Source organism: Aythya marila (genome assembly GCF_965140915.1).
Source record: "Aythya marila genome assembly, chromosome: 2".
NCBI lineage: Eukaryota > Metazoa > Chordata > Aves > Anseriformes > Anatidae > Aythya > Aythya marila.
Window position 1 is genome coordinate 52,731,287 of NC_139043.1, and position 23,359 is coordinate 52,754,645.

General features: G+C 40.3%; 1 protein-coding gene across 1 annotated transcript in view; it reads left to right on the forward strand.

The window, feature by feature from the left end:
• Positions 1–23,359, forward strand: part of JARID2 (jumonji and AT-rich interaction domain containing 2) — a 203,632-nt gene that overhangs the window by 155,499 nt on the left and 24,774 nt on the right. Inside the window, 3 exon segments of the mRNA XM_082753912.1 lie at positions 1,940–2,116; positions 12,713–12,942; positions 20,222–21,239. Of these exon segments, the coding sequence (XP_082610038.1) occupies positions 1,940–2,116; positions 12,713–12,942; positions 20,222–21,239 (1,425 nt within the window).

The window sequence follows — 23,359 nt, forward strand, 5'->3', positions numbered from 1 at the left end:
CTGCATTGCCCTAGTGTAACTGCCTTGGAGTTCTCTAATTAGTTGCTATTGAGACTAAAGCTGCCCCCAGGTAGGAGAATTCATGTGCCTCTCAGCACCTCTTGCCTTCTCTGGATGATTGCTTAGTGTATGCCAAAAAGTTCTGGGCTTTTTTTCTAGGCCAAAAACACAAAACTTTTTGTTTCTGTCAATTGTTACAGCTCCCATGCCTCAAAATAGGTCAGGAGTCAAGCTTCATTTGATCATCAGTCTCTACGGATATGAAAGTCGTGGCATGCAGAAGGCTAATACAGATCTCCCCTCAGGATAACCGTGTGTGTTCACACACAGAACCCTTCAGGCCTAGGCTTGATGGATTAATACACAAGTTATCTCGGGGGCTTCTCCCCAGGGCAGCTGCAGTCCCATAAGGTCTGCTATAGAGACCGAGAGCAAAGGTCTTTGCGTGTGATAGAAGTCCACATGGCTTTACTGCTACCAGTTTTAGCTTCCTGCATAGCAGTGGCCTATTTTTGTGAATGCCACAGGTGTGTCCCCATCTAAATGGCCCTTTGCTCCCTCTGGAGACAGTCGCTGTGTGTCCTGCTGCACTGCCTGCTCTGTCCTTTCCTGAGTCTTCCTGCAGATTTATTTGAGGGAGATGCTGTGGTGGGTTTCTGATCCTTCAGAAAGGATGGTTCCTTGTAGGAATGGCCTATCCTGGTTTTTGTGGTGTATTTAGGCACCAAACAAAATACAGAATTGCTGTTCTAAAGAGCTTAAAGCCAGAAGTGCCAAGGAAGCAGCAGCCAGATAGTCACTATCTTGCGTGAGTCTGAAACCCAGCTCTCCTTGTTCTTAGTCTAATTTAGCTACAGAGGAATACTGAAGTAATAAGTCCCCATTCTACACTTTCCATAGATTTTCTATTTCTTCCCATTCTGCATTAAAAAAATAATCTTTTCACAAGTCGGAACCTCCTGGGCCACCTGTCCTTTCAGGGAAAAAACAAAGTACGAACTAACACCTGGGATAAGGGAAAGTGTCTACTAGTTGTTGCAGTATTTATGTTTTTTAAAATACAGTACTACAATCATGTGTCCTGGTACAGTGCAGAGAAGCCCATGCTGTTGCATGGCATGCATAAAAGAAATGTTGTTTAAGAGGTACATGTAAATTAGAGTCCTATGTTATTGTTAGACTTGTGGATCCTCACTTACCTCTCACTGAACTGTATGCCGTGTGGACGAGGCAGGTTAGGGGGAACATTATAGGAAGTAAGGGAGAAGCAACATCCTCAAGAGGAGCACTCTGGAAGTCAGGAGACCTTTGCTCATTTCTCTCCTTTGCCAGGGACCTGTTAAGCAAATTGAAGCATCTCATGTTTGAGTTTTCCTCTTTGTGTGAAACAGAACCAGAACACTGCAAAGCATTGTGTACAATGCCGTAGAGGTCTGCAAAGCATTGTGAAGTTTAAACACTAATATTTTATTGTAATAATAACCTAAAAATATTACCGGGGTGCAGATTGGTTTTTAAATGCTCTTTTTTCTTCCATTTGGAAAGGCTGTAAGCTTCTAGTTCATGCATTAAGACTTCAGTAAGGCACTAAAGCATGCATTCGAAATGAAGCACGTGCATTAGTCCTTTCCTGAATACACAAAGCTATTAATTAGGGCTTGTAGCAAGACTGTTTGTTTGTCTAAAGTATGAATACAATGTGCTTTTTTTTTTTTTTTTTTTTTTTTTGAGAGTGGGAACCCTCCTTTTCAAGCACATACGTATTCTTTTGGTAGAAACAAATAAAGAAGGCTCCAGTTAGTCACGCACTACTGTGACCTTCCATCTCTGGGTGCCTCTTCCCTCTCTATGCATAACACTCAAGTAGATTATGATCAGTATGGTTAGTGCAGTAAGTGAATGTAACAATGTTAATGAGCCATTTCTTTCTAATGATCAGGTTCCCCAGCCCTGCCCAGCAACATGGTATACTTTGGAAGTTCTCAGGATGATGAGGATGAAGAAGAAGAAGAGGAGGAGACAGAAGACTCAAAAACAGCTACAAACAATGCTTCATCATCATGCCAGTCAACCCCCAGGAAAGGAAAAACGCATAAACAAGTTCCAAATGGGCAAGGTAGGTCTAAATAGCGCTGTTCTCCCACACTGCCTAGTAGAAAAACTTAAGAACAGAATCCTTGTACATCCTTGTGGACCTGAGTGAATAAGGATGTAGGCCGTAATGGGAAAATGGAGTGAGATGCAGTGTTAGCATCTTCTTTTTTAACCAATTTCCGCTGGCGGTCTGAACTCTGTGCTGGAGCTGTAACTGCAGGGCTGGAGACACTCTCTAGCTCTTTTGAGACTGATGCTTAATCTAGAATGAATTTGTTTTATCAGAGTTAAATATAAGCATCTAAGTACTTCATAAGTGTTATCAAAACATGTGAAAAGGGCAACACTTAATTTCTCACGTGCGGTATTGATACCACAGTTGCCATAGGTAAAGATAGTGCATTTATGCTCTTGGTAACATAGAGGGGATTTACAGAAGTTTGATGAAGTCATTTATTGCTTTGCAAATCAACAAAAACGCCATTCATTACAAAATATTTCTGTCACAATGTCCTAATGTCATATCTTGGTAAGTTTATCAGTGTTATGTTGCAACATCCGCTAGTGTAAAATGGAAGAACTCAAAACTATGCTGAAAGGTTTCTGAGCATGACATGATGTTCCACTGCCAAAGTCCTGCATGACTTGCTTTCAGTCTCCAGCAAAGCTATTGTATCATGACAAGTCTGTGCCCTCTCTGTCTGTCATCATTTCAGAATGGGTTCTGTGCTCCCCATTCCCTTCCCCAGTATTAGTTTACCGTGAAAATCTTTCTTTCTGGTGACTGCTTGTTCATCCTCCCTCTTAGCAACAGGACGGAGAGGAAGGTGTTTCTACAGAGCACTTTTTCAGAGGTGGTTGTGACCTGTGCCTGCTTTTTTTTTTCTTCTTTCATGCTACTCTCTGCTATGAAGAAGAGATGAATAGATCCCAATTACATCACTGTGCCGGTCCTTATCTCTGCTTTTCAAAAGGAAATTTTCTGTAAAGAAATCCCTTGTTACATATACCAGAATTATTTTTCATGGCGATGGCTGAATCTGTTTTTTATTGCACACCCCAGCTCAGAAACTCCCCTTTTTTTTGTGAACGATTTGTGGAGAAGTAGAAAGGGCTGTCATACCTAATAATATTTCAACTGTCAGCTGTAAGCAGGCACTTTAATGCTGTAAAAGCCATGGATCAAAACTTAGCACTTTGGATTGATTTCTAAGTAAACCAAACAAAGTAACAGGCACAAAGCTCTGTATATGGAAAATGAGACTGCACGTAACAGAAGTGCTGCCTTAGAGCTTTAAATGTGATATATCATTACAAAAGGAGCTGATCATGTTCCTTGAGAATGTCCCAGATGGCAGCCACTTTGAAATTAGCTCAAAACCAGAGACACCTGAAATCTTAATTGGGGGTAAGTAAAGGCAAACTTAATGAGCCATTAATGGCTTCGTAATCTTTATCAATATACATCAGACTGAGCATAAGTGAAGCTGCTGCTTTAATAGATGTGCAAAAGACCTTTATAAAATACATAGGAGACAATGTGAGATGTTTTGACAAAGGTGATGAAATAGGAATTCCCAGAGAAGGCAGCTTCTTCTTCTTCATCGTCATTTCCTTTTTTTGTCTCCTTCTTCTTTTTATTTTTTAATTAAAATCTCCTTACCCAGGAGTATTCCCATTTTTCAGTGTCTGTTATTTTGGTTGACAGCCAATAGTATTTTTGTTTCCTCTGAATAAAGTAGGTTCTGGTTCATGTGTGTCTCTTTTAAATGAGACCACACACAAAGGCAGACCAGGGACGGGTGCACCAAATGAACTTAATCTAGCGTGAGAGTCTATTTTTAATGAATTAAAGTCTTTTGTTTTTAATGTACAATGTGTAGTCAAGTACTTTGGACCTGAAAATGCTAAGCATTTGCTATGACATACAACAACAAAGGTTCAGAGCTTGATTAATGTCATTAGACAGTGTCAAATGATTGCTTTCTTCTAAATGGGGGCCAGAACAACTTTCCTGGTGAAGTCATTTGTCAATATCCTCTTCTGACACCAAGGGGGGATGTTATTAGGGTTGTAAACCAAACTGTGTTATAACCTAGCCTGTTGAGCCACCTTTTGGACAGATAACTAGATCGAAAATGCCCAAGTATGAATGAGAAGCTGATGTAGCACGTGGCAAAGCTTGCTGCATGAATTGGACTCAGTTGACTCAACTGACTTGTCGCCTTCCAAGCTTCGTGCCTGCGATAAGCTTATTTCAAGAATCAGATGATTACCTCTGCCTTTTCTTCCTACTTTCTTAGTATTTCTGATACGCTGCACAAGTATCTAACTGTTAAAGAGCAAAGTGAAATGCTTAGCAAGAGAAGTGTTTATCCCCTACATCTGTGGGCATGTGCAAAAGGGATATGCAGCAATGTGCAAGGCTTTCCTTCGTGCAATGTCTGAGTGCATGCGGTGACAGCGTTGCAGTTAAATTGTTTTCTAAAACAATTGCTGCAGCTGCCACAAGGGAAAATGCTGGAGCTGTGCTCTTAAAAACTGGTTTCATGTCATTGCCAAACTTCAGCTGCTCAGGCCAGGTCTGACATATGTTAAGATTAGTTAGCAGCAGATAAAGGCTTGGGTGTCACTGGTGGTGTTTTTTGGCTTGGTTAGAAACTGATGTTAGTTCTGGAGGGATCTCCCTCATGCTGTGTGGGTTGTTCTGCACCTAACTCTTGGCTCGCTCCTCCCATATCTGTCTTTTTCAGAATGCTTAAATTTACAATGAGCATTTCTCACTAAGAGATGATGACAGTGGCTAACGACTTTCAGTTTTTGTTTACAAGAAAAGTGTTCTCTTGTAGAGTAAAATGTGTGTGTGTTTATTGCTTGCTTTTATATATCATGTGTCCCAAATAAACTCAAGTCAGAGTTTGACTCTAGTCTGACCTGTGCAAAACACCATCAATAACTTCTCTGTCAAATTCGGCAATAAAATTAGCAGAGGTTTGTGCCTGTAATAGTGCACATCTCTTGAGGAGGAGGTTTTAGAAGCTTTCTGAAATGCAGTGTGGAATTGTGGTTCTAATCAGAATTACTTTAATTGCGTTAGGATTTATAGCAGGGTTAAAATGGTGAAAGGCCAGAAACTAATCAACTGGATCACTTCATTTCCATATAGCTACTGACTTCAAAAGAATATTTTCTCAGCTAAGAAACCGTACGAACATTCAGTCAGAAGGACGTAATCCATCTCGCTGGTTCAGTATATTGAAGCGATGTTAGAACGGCGTGATGGAAAGCATGTCAAGGATGCATGTCCCTTTAAAGCACATAGTTCCCTTTTAACTTCAAACCTCCTAAGTAAGGTTGTGGTGAATTTCAACACTGACATATGGAAAACTAGGGATGATGTGGCGCGTGTTGCCTCAGCTAGTGCAGAAGTTGAGATGCCTGGGTTGCAACTGCAGCCCGAGTGTGGGTGTAGGAACCCCCCTTCGTTCCCAGAATTTACATCCAGGATGCCCAGTCACAGGATGCCTGTGTGCTGCTCAGATGGGTACGCTTATTTCCCAGCCTGTGCTTTGTACCCATCTCAAATAACCACCAGTCCACCCGAGACTAGGACGGGGCTGTGAATGCAAGGAATTTGGTGGGGGAAGCCAGGCAGAAGCGTTGGCCTACGCAACGCGTTTTTGCTTCAGTGTGGCTGCCAGGTGTGGGGAGGAACTCCTCAACCACAGCCTGGACGACAGGGCGCCTTGCCGATGTGGAGGAGGAGATGGGGAGACGTTGATTTTTTAGAAAATTGACCTTCTGCAAGAAGGGGGGAGGAGGGTGTCAGGCCTCAGCTACAGCGGGCTGACGCGCAGGGCAAGCAGGCCCTTGGCCGTGACTTACACCTCCCTGCCGCCCGGAGGAAATTCCACGTGAAGGTAAGAGGGGAGGCTTTAGGCCTCTGTAAGACTAATTCTTTGAATTCCTCGCAACTAAATAAACCCTACTTTGATTTCATTCTGTGGCACAACAGAAGGTTTCCTCTGCAGGCTCCTGAAGGAAAATGTATGCAGGTGCCAAGTGTTTTGTTAGGCAGGCTGCGAGCTGGAGCTGGAGGATGCAGTCAGGGAGCTGCCGGGTTGTCCGTCCCGTCGAAAGAGGGAAAGGGGACGGTGTTGCTCCACTTAAAAGGAGCCTTCAGGCCTTGTGGACTGGAAAAGGGCCTCGAGGAGGAGCAGTGTCCCCAGATAGAGCTGAGTAGACAGCTCTGAGGGCAGCAGTTCCTACAGTAATGGTCGGCCAATTTCCTCAAGTCAGGCAGTTGCAGGATTAGCTATTTCTGACACCAGCAGAGAGGTTCAGAGGTGGAGAGAAGTGTACCTCTGTGCCAGCTTACCTGGCAATGCCGTATTTGTCCTCAGATGCCCGAGACAGACAATTAAATCCTAGCTTATGTTTAGGAAAACAGAGTTAGCTGTCATTATTTGTAAACAGACTTCTTTGTGATTTCCTTAGCCAAGAGCAAATGAGATTTCAGTGTGGAAAAGCCGGCTGGGGCAAAAACAGGTCCTGGTCCCCACTGTGTTTTGTTAACATGGTCAGATAAAAAACAGTCTGCGTGCCTTTTGTCTGAAATGGGGCGGGGGGGGAGTTTTATAGACGCCTTTTTTCTGATGGCTCCAATTTCAAAACAGATCTGCCAGTAGCGTGTAGTAAGCAGGCATCACTAGAAATCCTATACTTTGCTTTAGTGCTGTCTTCCTCGCTTGCCAAAAATGCTGAAGAATGTTTCGGTTCTCAGTTTGCAATGGATAATTTAGGGGAGTAATTTCCTTACACGTGTAATAACGAAAATGGTACTGGAAAAGATCGTAGATACTTTTTTTTTTTTTTTCTTCTTCTTATTTCAGGATGTAGTTCAGTGCACTGCTTGTACATCTTGGGCTTAAGTGGTGTATCTTTTACATACATTACCATTTGAGTGTTCTGTAAGAAAATCCAATGTATAGTTGAAATTCCTCATTCAGTTGCCTTTAAAAAATATATTAAATATTTGTAGTTTGGTACATAAGACAGACTCATCTTTTGTGCATCTTTTTCAGTAAAATTAATCCTGAAGAGGTAAACACTCAGAAGAAATATGTTTTCTGCATCCAGCTAAAATGCAGAATGAGAAAATTTCAGGCACAGTGCTACAATAGTTAATGGGTAGGCAATTATTTTGATGATTTACAGCCTTTTGTTGAAATACCATGGAACCAGTAATTGTTGCAATAAACATTTTGCACATTTAATTTTTCTGCAAAAATATGTAACATGAAAATTACCCGTTTTGCAGTAATTTGCATATTTAAATATGCAAATCAGACACAACACATTTGGGGATCTGTGGCTTTTCAGTAGCTAGATGTATGACCTGTGGAGAAGAATAGGGGAGCTGGAAGTTGCTCAAAAAAAATTGAATTGTTATCCTGGTGAGAGACTTGTGGTAACAGATAGACACTTCTTGTATGGACTTGCTGCTTAGTGAGTGACCCTTTCGACGTTGTTTTTGTCATCACGGTTAGGTGAGAGTAATGAATTTGTGCTAAGATGAGACACTTGGTATTGGATTTTTGCAAATGGTGTGGTGCCTCATACCAATAACGCTCCTTGCGATGGCCCGATGTGTGTGAAGGGTTTTGTGTTGTGCTATTGATAGTGGCAAAAAGAAATGCCATGTTAGCAGCCAGTTCTCCTGTTTGTCTTCGGTTCGCATACAGCTGGGGAAATTTTGTTTCGGAGTTGTCCACGTCCAAATTGTGTAGAGCTGGGTTAGGGCTTGAGAAGTGCAGAAACAGCTGTGCTGAGTGTTTTCACACCGCGTAACACCAGCAGTGTCATGGTGTCCTTTTCTTCTCCTGAAATACACCTTTGCCACTGACCTCCCAAGTATGTAGGTAGTGTTTGGGGCTCAGGAAGAGAGCTCCTATCTCTGTAATGGTTTATAGAAGTCTGAGCATACCCAACACTTAAGGAAAACAATTGGCAGCATTAAAATATTCTGTTTTATGGAAGTAGAACATTGTTTTAGTTCCTGCGGGAGGAGAAAAGAATTATTGCCTGGGTCCTTTAAGGCAGTTTGAGAGCCACATAAATGTTTTCACAGTGACTTAAAACTGAATTAAAGCCAGAGCAAGAATGTTTTTGTACAGTAACGGATACTTAATGCCAGAAAGTTGATTAATATTACATCTCTTCCCAAACATGATCTATGTAACAACATGAGGTTTGCATTGGAATAGCTGGCTCGGGTTCACAAAATTGGCAAGGCTCCCTCTTCTCCTTCTGAAAACAAAACTTTTCCCTTTCACTCTTATCTTCCCTCTTTGTTTTGAATAGTTTTATGAATGTGCAATCACTTGCTTTACGCAGCACGAGCTCTGCTACATGCAGCATGTGTGTACATGTATGGTCAGTGCCTTTATCTTCCAGAACATACAGCAGAAACGTTCATACGTGAACACTCCGCTGTTCCTTATGCTTGAGATAACAGGGGAGTCTACAGAGAGCATTACTGGTAAGCTGGAGGAGGGCTCGTGAGAGAAAGCTTTGCACATAGTCTCAGCTGTTGACTGAATGCAGTCCTGTAATTCTGCCGTTAAATAGTGAAAACCTGATTATTGTACAAAAATATAAGTTGGCTTCTGAATGGATGGCTGGATATACCCTATAAAATAATTGCATGCATATATATTTCCAGAAATACTTCAGAAAATTGCAGCAGAAAATTGCATTTACTTAATAAATGTTTATAGCTTAGTGAAGTGTCAAGTCCCTTAGTAAATGCTGTGTTAATCTGTAGTAATCAAGCACATCTATGACTTTACTCGATCAAACTTTTCGTAGTCGTTATTATAGGTGTACCTAGTTACAGGCATGATTTGCACAGTTTGCATTGGTTCATGTAGGGATTCTTTACCATGGTTTGAAATGAGATACCCCCAAATCCCTGGATGGGATCCTGTGTGAATATTGGTGCCCAGGCTCCAGGTCCCCTTCTGCAAAGGGAGCTGCGCTGCGTCCGTAGGGGATGATGCTTGCCATAAGGTTTTGTTCTGCTGCCATAAATTATATCAGTGGTTTAAAAAACCTCATTGCCTGCAAGTTTTGAATGTAGTGGTTCAATTGCTTTGTGTTTGATCATCACTGCTAACCAAAAGACCCACAAATATTTCACTATGGGACTCTTATTGTTTCAGCCTAATAATAATAATTGCTTTGGAGGAAGCAGCATTTCAGAATGAGCATTCAGATAGGTACGGATAAGATGATATCCACGTACTCTATTTGAAGATTCTGAACAATAATAATTTGCTTATACTTTTAATCATGTATTTGTAGCACTCTTGCCTTTAACTAAAATCTGTTCTGGAAGTACAGAACTGGTTAAGATTGTGTAAAATAATCATAATTCAAGACCTTAAGAGATTGAACAATATGAGTTCTGTGGCTCTTTTTTTTTTTTTTTTTCTTTCTTCCCTCCCCCTTTCTTTTATTTTTTATTTTTTAATGAAATAATCATTTCAAGGATGAAACCTTTATTGACTATTCTTTCACAAGGAAAAAAAGTGTCACTGGATGTTGTACATGTCAGAGTTATCTTTTAGGATGGGACATTGTAGCTGTGGCATGTTTATACCTGAGCTTAGTAAAGTATAAGGTACACATTTTCTGCTTTTCTAATTGAAAAATATTGAAGGGCTGACAGACATGAGGGGAAATGCAATTTGCTGCATAAGAAGATACAAAAGAATCAGTAATCATTTTCTAGTTAAACAAGATTTGGTCTCAGCGATATTTCATGCACGATTGGTATTGTGGTTGTTTGTTTTCCTTTGAGAAGTGGATTTTTCTTTCTTATTATCAGTTACTTTTCAACAATTAAATTTCTTTGGGGGCTTTTTGGTCTTCCTTCCCTGGCGATTTCATCGTTTCACTGAACTGTCTTGCTAGCTGTTTGGGCCAAAGTTCGATCCTGTATTACACTCTGTAAGTCTAAATAACTTAATTCCACATTTTTGCTCGGATGGGAGCAAAATCATGGTCTATGGGATTTTTTTTTTTCTTAAATGCTTGGCTTGTGATAATATTTTGTAATTAACTGGGTGAACACTTAGATACTTGTTGATACAGTATGGTTGCGAATTTGGCAGAACTCATTGCAGAAAGGTTTTTACACCTGTCTGGATATAATAATATTATAAGTGTTTGAAGCAAGAAATACTAATTTTTTTATAGAAACCGATACCACCTATAACTAGAGACAGCATGGCTAGGACCGTTTTGCATCTACGTCTTGCCCTTTTTGTTGTGTTCTCAGGGTTTAAGCTTTTTAAGCTTTTCCTGTGAGAGTGAACATTTTTTTTTTTTTCCTCTCATTTCTCTCTTCCCCCTTTCAAGAATCTTACAAATTAAGACAAAAGATAATTACTCAGAGGGTAAAACTGGCAGGGTTCCCACGACACTTAAAATTAATGAGCTGTTGCATATAAAATATACCTTGTCTCATGTTCGCTGCTATTTTTTTTTTTTTTTTTTGGTGAACCATAAAAGTGCACAGTTTGGCTTTTTGGCTGTGTTTTCTGTTTTAGTAATTTTCAGTTATAAAGTGGCAACTGAATGCAGAAAAGTAATCTCTCTGACTTAGCGTTTCCGTCCGAGCAGCTCCGTATATACATTTTGCTCCCTCGGAAGAAAAATATCGCTTGCAGTGATGAAATACGTATTAACAAAGCTGCCATCATTTGTTTGTGCTACATCTTATTAAAAATAAATAGTCGCACTTTTGTGCAGTCGTCCTGCCTTCCATCTGATGTGAGAACTCCTTACAAAGCAGGATAAATGTATTGTCGTGAACTCCCCGAGAGGGGTTGGCAATTATTATCAGTTCCATCACTGGAAATGAGACGCGGAGGTTATGAGACTTCCACTGAAATCACAGAGAAATCCTCGGCTGTCTGGGGCAGCGCCAGTTGCTCCCGAGCTCGGCAGAGCCGAAGCCACAGGGGAATTTGCAGTGACTTCGCTGCAGACGGGATTTCTCTCTTTCCTCCTCAATTTATGCAATGGGAAGAGAGGGAAGGAGGAGGAGGTGGAATAATGTACAGTTGCAAATTTTCTTTTACATCCTCTGCTTTAATGCTTACAACCAACCCAACGTGATAAGTGACCTGAATAACAATTTTGTTGGTAGCTTGCTGGAATTTCCATTTTTGGAGGCACGGTGGGAAGATTGGGAGGTAGGTGAAGCAGCTTTGATACACCTTAGCAGCTCAGAAGCAGCTTAGATGCACCTCCTCGGGCCAGCAGGATTGCTGGTTTCTTATTATTACTACTATTACTGCTACTACTCCTCTACTACTACTACAGGACATCTGTAGAGACAGCTAAGCTTTGCAATTTAGATAAAAAGGAATGTGTCATAGGCATATCGTGTTTATGGATTGAATACGGCTTTCATTTCCCAAGGAAACAATGACTTAATTCATTCAGTTAATATTCCCAAACAGACAGTGTGTGTCATGTGCAATACATACAATTCTCAGATCTTTGTGCCGTTGAGTATTTAGGAATTTTCTTACTTACATCCTTCCCGAAGCCAGGTCAAAAGAGAGGGCTGAAAAACAAGAGTAGATGAGTAGAGAAGGCAGGGGAGCACTTGGCCGTTGTGGATGTCAGATCACAAACCTCACAGACCTCTGTCAAGTGCCTCACTGATGAACAGGAAGCACTTACATATATTTACTCCATATTTCGATTAACAAACAGACAAAAGGACAAAATTGTCTTTTTGAAAAAAATACAGATAAAAACCTCGACTTTCTGTGTTCCCTGACAATAAAAAGCAAAGTATATTCTTAAATTCAGCAGAGGGAAAGGAATGAACCTTATTGAGATAGACTTGTATGCATTTTTACATCGTATTTATTGCCCCCAAAATGTGGTTTCTATTCTGTGCTTTCTCATCCCTTAACTTCAGCAGAAAGCTAGGACACTCAGCTTGGGCCCCCCACATTACTTTATCTGACATGTTCCAAACAGTTTTTATTATTTTCCTTCATTTGCAGAAGTACCTTTTTCTATTTGCAGCTTGTCTGCTATAAGCAAGCTGCTGTCAGTTTGGTTCAGCAGTTTGGATATTGATGAAAACAAAACATGCTTTTTCATGGAACATTTCCTTTCTTTATGTTAAAGTAAAAATAAATCCTTTTTCTGTTTATGTTATGTTCAGCACTTCCTCAGTGCCGCAGCAAAAAGTTAATTAAAACTGTCATAAATAAAAATCAAATGGAAAAGTCTATATTTAGGTCAATCTAAATAGCAATGTACCTTGTATGTTTTAATTTGGATATTGAAGATAATGTTTTAGTAATCGAAGGAAATAGCTCACTTTAGTAAACCTGTTAATTTAGATAAATATGCAAAATAGCGCTTCTATTTCTATATTGATTTTGCTTTAGCTAGAACAAGATGCTCACTAAATATTGAACACTGACAGCAAAGAAAGTTGGGTTGTTTTGAATGAAGAATGTAGGCTCGTATGTACTTCTTTTTTCCTTTCTTTAATACTGTCTCTGGTTTTCCCTCTTCTCAGTTTTCAATGGGTCCAGCAAATCATCGAAGGAGAAAGAACCTGCTCAGAAACACAAAAGCAAAGAGGCCACACCAGGGAAGGAGAAGAACAGTGAACATAAGGCTGAGAGCCGAAAAGACCAGGCTGCTGCTAATCACCATCCTACTACAAACACTGGCTCCTCTACGAAAGGGCTCACCGCTAACAACCACCACACTCTTCATAGATCGGCTCAGGACTTAAGGAAACAGGTAATGAATTATGCTCTACTGCGGACACATGGGAAATGCAGACTTTTAAGGTGCTAGCTCCATTTTCCACTGCATGGCACAGAGGGAACATGGCAGCCCTTAAAAAGTGTGCTCAGGAGACAGCAGGGAGTTAATTTTCAGTGAAAGAGAGAGAGAGAAAGAAGGAAAAAAGAAAAGTGTTACATACATAGTAGGTCATTACAATAAAGCACGCTTTACAATCCACTCGATATTATCCAGTGTGTAGCTATGAAAGGGTGAAGTTAACATCTTTATTTATTAAACCTTTCTGAGTGGCACCCTTGTTGGCCTCTGCTGACAGCACCAAGGCTGGCATCACATGGCAAAAATGAATTCCTTCGGCGTACAGCTGGTCCACTTGGGTTATCTTGGAGGCTGGCCTTGTAGAGAAGCTGTTGTTACACTCAGGTGTTTTGTATTGCGTGTGGGCATTACAAACCTCAGAGTCTGGGACGAATGCATAAAGAAAGTATTCCAGGATATTATCTCCTTCGCAGTGGACATACCAGGGAGGGAGAAATGCAAGGTTTTCATGTTTCAATGTTTTCATGTTAGCAAAAAGTCCAGCAAGAAGTTTGTGTCAGCCTGACTTTGATCTGAGGGGTGTAAGTTTAGTAGAATGACCTTTTAGTGCTTGTGACTTGCATTTGGGCAGGATGTGTCTCCATCTTTTTTTGATGGTTGGATCAAAGAGCTTCTAAAATAGAAACTGGCAAATTAGTTTTTTTGTGTTTTTTTTTTTTGAAAAAAATACAGATAAGGGGCAGTACAGTAAGCTTGCTGCACTTACAGCTATTTTTTTTTCTTTTTCTTTCCAGTGGTTAATTCTCAGCAGGCCACTTACAGCCAGTTTTTTATTTGCTGGCATCTAAAGGTTTTTTCTTCCAAATAGGCTAGGGTGGATTTCAGTGGAGCTGGAATTGCCATCTTCTAGGGCTGTCAAGGCCTTAAATGGCACCTCTCAATCGTAGGCTTGGAAATTAAAAACAGCAAAAAGAAAAACAGCGGTGCTCTTGCCAAGGAAATCTTCCATGCCCCGTGCTTCAGTGGTGTTCAGCTTCTCCTGAAATACCTCCATTGGATTTGTATTACCTTTTAAATCAAATCTGAGATTCTGAAGGTTATGTACAGTATATTTCCCTGTACCTCTGCGTTCTTTATTCCCCCCATGGCATTTTTTGCTTACTGAGTCATGAGCCTGAATGCCTGCCTTCGTTTGCATTCTTTCTTTTGGCTTTTTCTTGTGACTGCCAATATCCTGTGGTCCTTGCTGTGACATGCTCTGCCATGAGCTCTTCACGTTGAACAAGTTTCCCAAAATGTAAGGATACAATTTATACTTTTATTTTAACTCACTGGAACACTTGTGTGAAATGTTTTAAAGTTGTATTATCAAAGTATGAATAGTTACAATTCTCGTAAAAGTCAACAGCTGTCACTTGTGAAGGTAGTTCTAAGAAGGGAAAAGACAGCTGTAGAAAAATTCTGTCCATGGTCCAAGTGGGTTTTGTGTCATAGAATAGTAGGGTTTTTTTTTTTTAATGTGCTGTGAAAAAATGGAGAGAAAACCGAATGCAACTCAGTATAACCAACGGCAACGCTACACGGACACTTCAAGCTTCAGAAAATAAGAGGCTGTAAGTTGAGGTGATGATTTTTTATTTTAAAATTATTTTTATTTTAAAAGAGAAATTTTATATTATTTCTCTTCTGCACCCCTCAGTGACAAACGTTCTTTCTAACTAATTTTAAAGAGAATGTGGCTGTAACTAAGTAAAGGTGGACTATGCATTATGCCTGACAAGGTGGCGTAGCTTTCTGTAAAACCTTAGATGTAAGAGTTGAGACATAGTAAAATTCTGCTCTTGTTAGGAATCTTTGTTAAATTCTTCAGTATTTTCCAAAAGGAGAGTTGTTTTCCCCAGGTGCCAGCTGCATGTTCGTCCTCCTTCCAGTACATTTTTGCTTCTTGTTCATGTGCATTTACCTGGCTTACTTATATATGTGGTTTTGTTTTGTGCAGTCTTAGGGAAAACAAAAGCTGAACACTAGAAATTACATGAGAGTTTCTTTTTTCTTTTTTCTTTTTTCCTTTCTTTTTCTGGTTTGCATTTGCACTTGTCTTGTTTCCTCTCTCTTTCTTCTTCCCTTGCTATCTTCCCAAATCCTCTTCTGCAAAGGGGTTGTGTGCAAAGGAAATGTAGTTCAATGGGGCCCTCTCTTGGCCTAATATGGTAATTTAGATCTGCAAAACTCATATATCAACACAGAAATATTTGTATGAATTCATTCAAGACGAGTAGTGTAACAAATATTTTGGGACCAAAACTGTTGTTGGTATTTCTAATATTGCTGTTACTACTGTGGCTGTTATCTAACAAAATGTTTGTTGGCTTGATTTTGTGTGTGTATTTATGTGTGTATGTGTGTCTGGAGGATGGATCCTAGGTGCTGTGCAGGGATGTGTATGTAGAACAGTTCAAATCCAACAAACAAATTTCTGCAAGACAATGTGCTGGTCCCATTCACTTTTAAAAAGCCAACAAAATTTAAAATTTATCATACCATCTTGCAAGGCAAGTGTTCAGCAAAGTGGAGAAAAGAATAGTCAAAAGAGTGGTCTGAAGACAAAAATATATCAGCAAAACTGAGCAGATAGCTGAAAAGCAAAAATAAGCTTCACATTCGTATCCCTAGTTTCACTTTTAGCTCAAGACTTTCAGTCATTTAAGGCTAATGTCAATCACTTTGTTACTATTTGAATTCAATTGACTTCTTTCTGATGTGCTCAGTGTAAGCACTGCCTCAGGATGGAGCTGTGGCATAGACCCCCATTTGGTGAACCTGTGCACCTGGCAGTGTGGCCAATTTTTTAGGCTGACTCTGTGCGTGTATGTTGAGTTTGGGGGGAGACATATCAACCGTAGAAAGGTAAGAAAATGGCTACCACAATTTCTTGTTTCTTTCGGTTCCAGTCGTGTGATGGGTCCTCAGAGACAAGTACGGACCAGGAACGTGTAGGTGTTTATTGACCAGCCAGAATTTCGCATTTGTCAACGTGAAATCCTGAACCCACCTGTTGCTTTGATGGTGGGCTATGGCCACGTTGCTTGTTCCATTTGTTTCCAGATGTTTGTTGCAGCCTATTCCTGTTTGAAGCGTGGTCTGTTCTGGTCCATAGAGTACTGCTGTGTCTTAAAGCTTACGTTATCCTCTCTCAAAGCATTCGAGGTACCTGTGGACGTGTGGAGAGGGGAGAGGAAGAAGCACTTGAAAACCACTGAGTTATGTCTGCTCTGGAAAGATGATGGATCTGAGGAACTCTCCAGCACTGTTTCTTTCTTCCAGGGTCTCCTTAGTTAGCAACCAGACAGAAACAATTCTATTAATTACGGTACTCTCAAAGACTCCTCTACTTCAGGACTGGTTTGTCATTGGAATAACTTCATTAGGTTTGAATCAAAACTCAAAATAGTGTGCTTGTAATCTAGGATAGGAGGTTAGATAGCTGAAGCTAACAGACCTGTTCAGTGCAAGACTTGGCCCTGAGAGATCTAAGCTTTCATTCTGTGGAGGTATTCTGACAACTCTTAAACAGCTGTGATAAGTTGCTGCTTTCTTAATAAATTCAGTTTTCTGGAGTTTCACTGTAATATAGCTATGTAATATAGCTATGGCCTTCTTGAAATCTTCTTGAAAACCTCCAATAGAGGAGATTTCACAATGTCCATCAACCGCTTCTTCCAGCATTTTTCTTTTCAGCTGATTATAAGGTATTCCAAGCTGCAACTCAAATCGTCTTTGTAGACATCTTTTCACCTTTCTTTTCATACATGGAAAATAGTATTTACTTTCTCTTTTCAGAGGATCTGAATATGCATCAGAAGACCATTACAAAGTTCTCCCCTAGTTCTCCTCTAGCTCTTCTAGACTGTCTAAATTTACGTTAATATGAGCCCAATCCTGGGCCCAACCCTGTGCAGGAAATACTGTGCTTCTTGCTTTCGACATTTTCATTAATAGGCCTCAGAGACCGGCATGCTTTTACCACCATTGCATTTTGCAGCTCACTGTGTTCCCCAGGTATTATTCTTCCCCCAGATGTATTCGATTTCTCCTTCCAAAATAACACTTTCTCTTACTGTAGAAATGTTCTGACATAAATTCTTCAAGATTGCCTTTGATTTTGAGCTAGTCAGTAGAGTGCTTACAGCCCCTTCCCAGTGCGCATCACAGGTGAATTTTAGGATAATCCAAGTTATTAATGGGATTACTTAGCAACACTGAGGCCAAGACAAGCCCCGACAACAATCACCTGAAATGCCCTCCCAGGATGACAGTAAACTGTGACAACAGTACCTTTTCTTGAGGATGACTTTCTTCAATCTGTTGTGAAGCCAATTCGCAGTAATTGCATCTGGGATGTGCCTCCAGAGCCTGTTTGTTGGGACAGTGACAGGAGCCCTCCTGAAGCGAAGGTGCCCCATTACCTGCTCAGCCAGATGTCTGCCAGAAAAAGGTTAAATTAGCTCAAAGTGCTAAACCGTGAGGTGGAGTGTGTATGTCGTGTGTGTGTTTTTTTGTGTTTCTTTTTATTGTTATCTTAGTAAGTTTTTGTGTGTTTACAAATAAACTGTTTGATGATTGGTTCCAGAATCATTTTAGGGGTTGAAGTTGGCAGAGTCTACCTGCCCTCCTCCATTTCTCTCCAGGACCCATGCCCTAAGTTAACTATGTACGCTATAGCTTGCTGTAGTTGCCTTCCTAGCTCTTTTGTTGAAAATGATATATCTATTTTTTATTTTATTTTTAACATATCTGGTAAGTATTCAGTCACAATGGTACTTTTGGTGAGGGCTAACTCACAAGAAGCACTCATTAGCTAAACTGTTGCATTTGCTTTCCTTCCCTATGTAGTGGTTGATCTACACTACTGCTTGTGCTGTAGTGAATCTACTGCCTTTTGTTATCTTTGTATTATTGAGGTATTTATAAAATCTTGTGTTCCATTTTGTGCCCCTTGCTACCTGAAATTGCTTTAGCACCTTGGCGTTTCTGATTTTATCCGTACGTGCTTTTGCTGTTCCTCTATAGTTGCCCTTAGTCACTCTGTTTCCATTTTTACTGTGATATTTTTTTTTATAGTTTTCTATTTGGTTGAGAAATTTGTGACCAGGCATAACAGTCTATGCTTTGTGCATAATGGTCTGTGTTTCGTGCATTTTCTTTTTTGAGTGGGAATTGTTTTTTTTTTCCATGTTTTTTATTTTTCCAAGTCTTTCTTCCTTTCTCTGCTATTGTCACATCTTAGAATTGAAAACTCATTTCATAATCACTGTCACCCAGCTTACCTTCCCCTTCCAATCCTCAATCAATTCTTCTCTATTAGTCTAGACCAAACCTGTGATCAATGTTTCCCGCTATAAAGCCAGAGGAGTTCAACACTTCTTCTGACAGCTGCAGGCGGGAGGCAATGTCTCAGCACATCTCTACTCTGTTTGTTCTGCAGCGTCAAAGGGCTCTGTAAAAGTCAAACCCAGGCCTCCATTTCAAAAGCAGAGTACTGCCTAAATTTCAAGGGAAAATGGTAAACGTGTTTCTGTTAGCAAGCGTTTGCTTTCTAGGTAATAGACGTCTTTTGGAAAGCTGAGGGTAAAAGCTCAGGTAATCAGTTAACTGGATTTCCCTCAAGTTTTTCTGTCTTGGAAAGCATGTGAAGGACAAGAACATGGATGGGTTTTAAAAGGGTATTATTATAGCTCCAGCTTCTGGAGTGCAAAGGAGAAAGGGCACCTAGTAAGTGTACGCATATACAGGCACGTTTGGGTATGCAGAATCCCAGGTTGTTGTTCCTCTTCCACGAGTCACTTAATGTGAGACCAGAGCACGATCTTCTCAGCCTTCATTTTATCCCTGTTTTATAACAATTTCTCCCTACTTTATAAGCGATTGCAATTCTTGCATTCTTTATTTGAAGCTGATTTGACAAGTTTTGTGAAAGTGTAATAGTAAAGCATGATTTGGCAGAATTGGTGGTACTCACCTGAGTGCTCTTTGAGCACACTTATCAATGTTTGTGATTTTTGGATGTATTTTTCTGAACTCATGGTAGTTTAGGGAGGTGAGAGAAAACTATTTAAATTTGTTTAAGTGCTAAACTTGCTAAAGGCTTAAACTTGGACTTAGTTTTCTTAGTAATGGTGCTTGCTTTGACAGTGCTGAGCTGTCACAATTCCCTTTGAAGCTGAGGGGTTCTTTCTGTGAGGGTTGCTCTCAGTGCTTAACATGTCTTCTAATTAAAATACTAATTTTAGTTTCCTAATTGGGTTTAAGTGCCTAACAGAAAGCAGTGGAGTCCAGCACTTGTAAATTGCAATGACACATTAGTGAGCAATAACAAAATGTGTGTCAGTAAAACTGCCCAGATATCAAACTTAAAAACAAAACAACCAACCAGTAACTAACCGACAGCCAGGACAAAACAAACACAAAAACAAAACAACAAAATCTTTTTTAAAAATTTGTATTTCATGTTGTTAACCTCAGCAAAAAGATGCCTCCCAAGATTTAATATGCATGACAGACTGGATCCCTCGTGGCTGTCCTGTTCTGTTGGGTGCATAATGTATTCCATATTTATTTTTATATGTATGGAGAGGAGGTTTGTTTTAATCTAAGTGTCTGGCGTTTGCAAAATGTGCCCGTTCCAGTTAGAGTAGGTGGTATGCACTGGTTAGTTTGTCTGCTAAGTAGCAAATTGTGTGTGCACTTAAGGGAAGTTGGGTGGGAGAGGGAATGTGTCTGAGGGCTGGAAAAGGAGATAATAAAAATATTAGTTTGTAGGTCAGACTACAAGTGTTTTGTGATACTGTAACATGCTTTCTGGTAGACAAGGAAGAGGGTAATGCAAGTGATGTAACCCTTCTTAATGCCAGAGGCTTTGTACTTTCTGAAAGCAAGAATGGCTTTCTGGGGACTTTTTGGTTCATTTAAAAAAAAAAAAAAAGAAAAAATAATATATATATACATATATATATTTCTATTTGTTCATTCTAAATGCCTTTATTCTAAATGCCCTGTCTCTTCTCTTGTCTGGGTGAAAAATATTTTATGAACATTATACAAAAGGGCCAGGAGTCAGGACTGCAGAATGTGATCGTCCAGCAAATGGGAAGCTGTGGTAGCGTGGTAACATTATTAATTTACTCTTCTGTTTTCTGTTTCCTTCCTTCTGCTCCCCTTGCGACACTCCTGGTAGGTTTCTAAAGTCAACGGAGTCACTCGAATGTCATCTCCGAGTGCAAATGCAGCCAGTGCCAAAAAGATGAGAGAAGTCAGACCTTCACCGTCCAAAACTGTGAAGTACACTGCAACAGTGACAAAGGGAACTGTCACATACACCAAAGCCAAGAAAGAACTGGTCAAGGAAACCAAACTAAATCACCACAAACCCAGTTCACCTGTCAACCACACAATCTCAGGGAAACTAGAAAGTAGCAATGCAAAAACCCGCAAACAGGTGCTATCCCTTGGAGCATCCAAGTCTAACAATACCGCTGTTAATGGTGTAAAAGTCAATGGCAAGTTGAACCAAAAGACATGCACTAAGGAGGTGGGGAGACAGTTAAGGGAGGGGCTGCGCAATTCAAAGAGGAGGCTGGAAGAGACGAATCACATAGACAAAATACAGTCGCCCACCAAGAGAATGAAAGGGGCCATCAACTTGGCAGAAGCTGCAAGCAAAAAGGCAGCTGTAGAAAAGCCTTTGCTGAATGGACACCTTAAAAAGGAAGTGCCAGAGAAGAATTTGGAAAGAAATAGGCCGAAAAGAGCCACTGCTGGAAAGAGTACGCCAGGGAAACAAGCACATGGCAAAACTGAAAATGCCTCCTGTGAAAATCGTTCTACCTCTCAAGCGGAGTCCTTGCACAAGCCACAAGACTCAATGGGAAAGCACGAAAAGGGCAGTAGTAAGTCTGGGTGGGGGATGCTGGGGGAGATTCCCATCCTTAGGCCCTCCACCAAGGAATTTCATGACCCACTGATATACATTGAGTCAGTCCGAGCTCAGGTAGAGAAGTATGGGATGTGCAGGGTGATTCCTCCTCCAGACTGGAGACCTGAGTGCAAGCTAAATGATGAAATGCGGTTTGTGACACAGATTCAGCACATACACAAGCTAGGCAGGCGCTGGGGACCCAACGTGCAGCGGCTGGCCTGTATCAAGAAGCACCTCAAATCTCAGGGCATTACCATGGACGAACTCCCACTCATAGGTAAGGGCTGTGGTTTCCTTGGCCTTTTGCCGCTGCTTGTTAGAGTCCATATGCAACTTTATGCTCCGTTTGCCTTTATGCTTAACCGAACCCCTGTTCAATTAACACTACAGAGTGTCACATCTCTCCCTTGGCTCAGATACGATGCAGGTAGGTTGTGGGAGAGCTTCGCCAGGAGGCTTTGTATTGCCACCTTCCTCCTGCTAGCTCGTTATTTCACCCAGGGAAATACGCTATACAGCATCCTGGTCTTCAGATTTAAGGATCTCCTCCTTTCCCTACTTTCTCTTTTATTAAGTAGTACAGCTATGGATATCGATAGTCTTGGTTTTAAATGTTGCCTCGGAATGTTCTTGGACCATACCAAAGGTGTTTTCCAAACAGGTTACAACGCTGCCAAGCTAGAATACAAATATTTTTCCCCCTTCCTTTAAAAGCATTTAACCAAGGGGAAAAATATCTTGAAACTGACTTCTATTTGGGTACTCAGGCACTTAAAATCACAAATTTGCAGTGACCTGCTGACATTTAACAACCATTAAGTGTCAAGAATAGGCAGTAAAATGTGGTTGATTGCAAAATGGAGGTTTCATTATTTCTCTCAGCAGGTGTCTGCCAGGGCTAATGCCTGAGTGAGAATCACTTATTTAACAGAATTCTTGGTTTATGGTCTGCTGTCAAATATGACACGTGACAAAAATGTGACAATAGTTTATAAAAACATGACAACAGCAGCATACAAATGAACTATTGAATGAGCCACCTCCATCTCGACTGCCTTTGCAGCCATGATACAGTAACAAACTTTTGTTTTTAATTTGTGTTAACCCTCTCCTTTGTTTTTGAAGTGTTTTGAGTCAAATCGCACAGGATCTGCATGTTGCAACTTGAGGCTAGAATTTTGCCTCTGAGGCATTATCCCATCAGAGGCAGCTATCAACGCTAGTTGGATTAAAGGACACACTTTTTTGCTTAAACTGTTCACAATGCTTTTTCTCCCCGTTTTATAAAGTTTGTTTTATGTCACATATGGTAAGTGAGTGAAAAATGCATAAAAGCACACAAAGAGATTGCAAAGTTTACGGTGAAGGGCTCGACAGAGAATGACAGAATTTGAGGAGAAGGGGTGAGGGTTAGTGCTCTATTGCAACAACCATGCACAAACATTCAAGGAAATCTGAAAATTAAAATCACTCAAGCAGCAATAAGTGAACATTTTGTATGCCTAATGTATGCAATGGTTGTATGCTAATAGAGAAGAATAATGAATTAAATTTACATTGGCAAGAGAGAGGAGAGAATGTGCAAGACAGCTCGATTAACGCTCCTGGAACAATGTTAACTTTTTAATGAAATACCTTAACTTGGCATTAAGATGGCATTACTGTTAATTATTTGTATTATTTAAGCACCTAAGAGCCTAATTAATAGGCAAGGCTTCTATTCTGCTGGGTGCTATATAACTGGAGCAAACAGTGGGCTCTTACAAAATTTGCATCCCATGTATCCTTTCTGCAGTTAATTTCCTACCTATCTGGTGTTTAAAACTAAAAACAAAATGGAGAAGAGAGGCTGGAGATCATCACTGTACAGAGATTAGAAATCTGTTGGCTCCAGCAGGAAAGATGTAAAATGATCTGTGATGATAAATGCACACTTATTTAAGCAGACATACATACAGATCCCCTCTTTCAGGGCCGAATCACATTTCCATTGAAGTCAGTGGGAGTGTTGCCAATAACTTGTGTAGTGCCAAGGTCTGGTATTAAACGCATACCTGAAGATTTAAGATTTTTTTTTTTTTAATGAGCTTGCTCAATGGGCAATTTAAACATATTTCTAACGTACTGAAATTAAGACAATTAAAAAAAAAAATAGACAACGCCGTTTCTGCACATGTGCCAGGTCTCATATTTAAGCCATTTAGCTATCGGCACTTTAGAAATAGAGTTAAAACTTTTCTTTTTTTTTTCTTTAGTCTTTCAAGGAAAGTTTAAGCAACATGCTTAGTCCAGTCCTGGAAAACATCAGCATGAGATATAAATGCTTCCAAAAGTTATGACTGTGTGAAATGGAATTATAATTGAGACCATTTTGTAAACCATAGCTGTGGCTGGCCC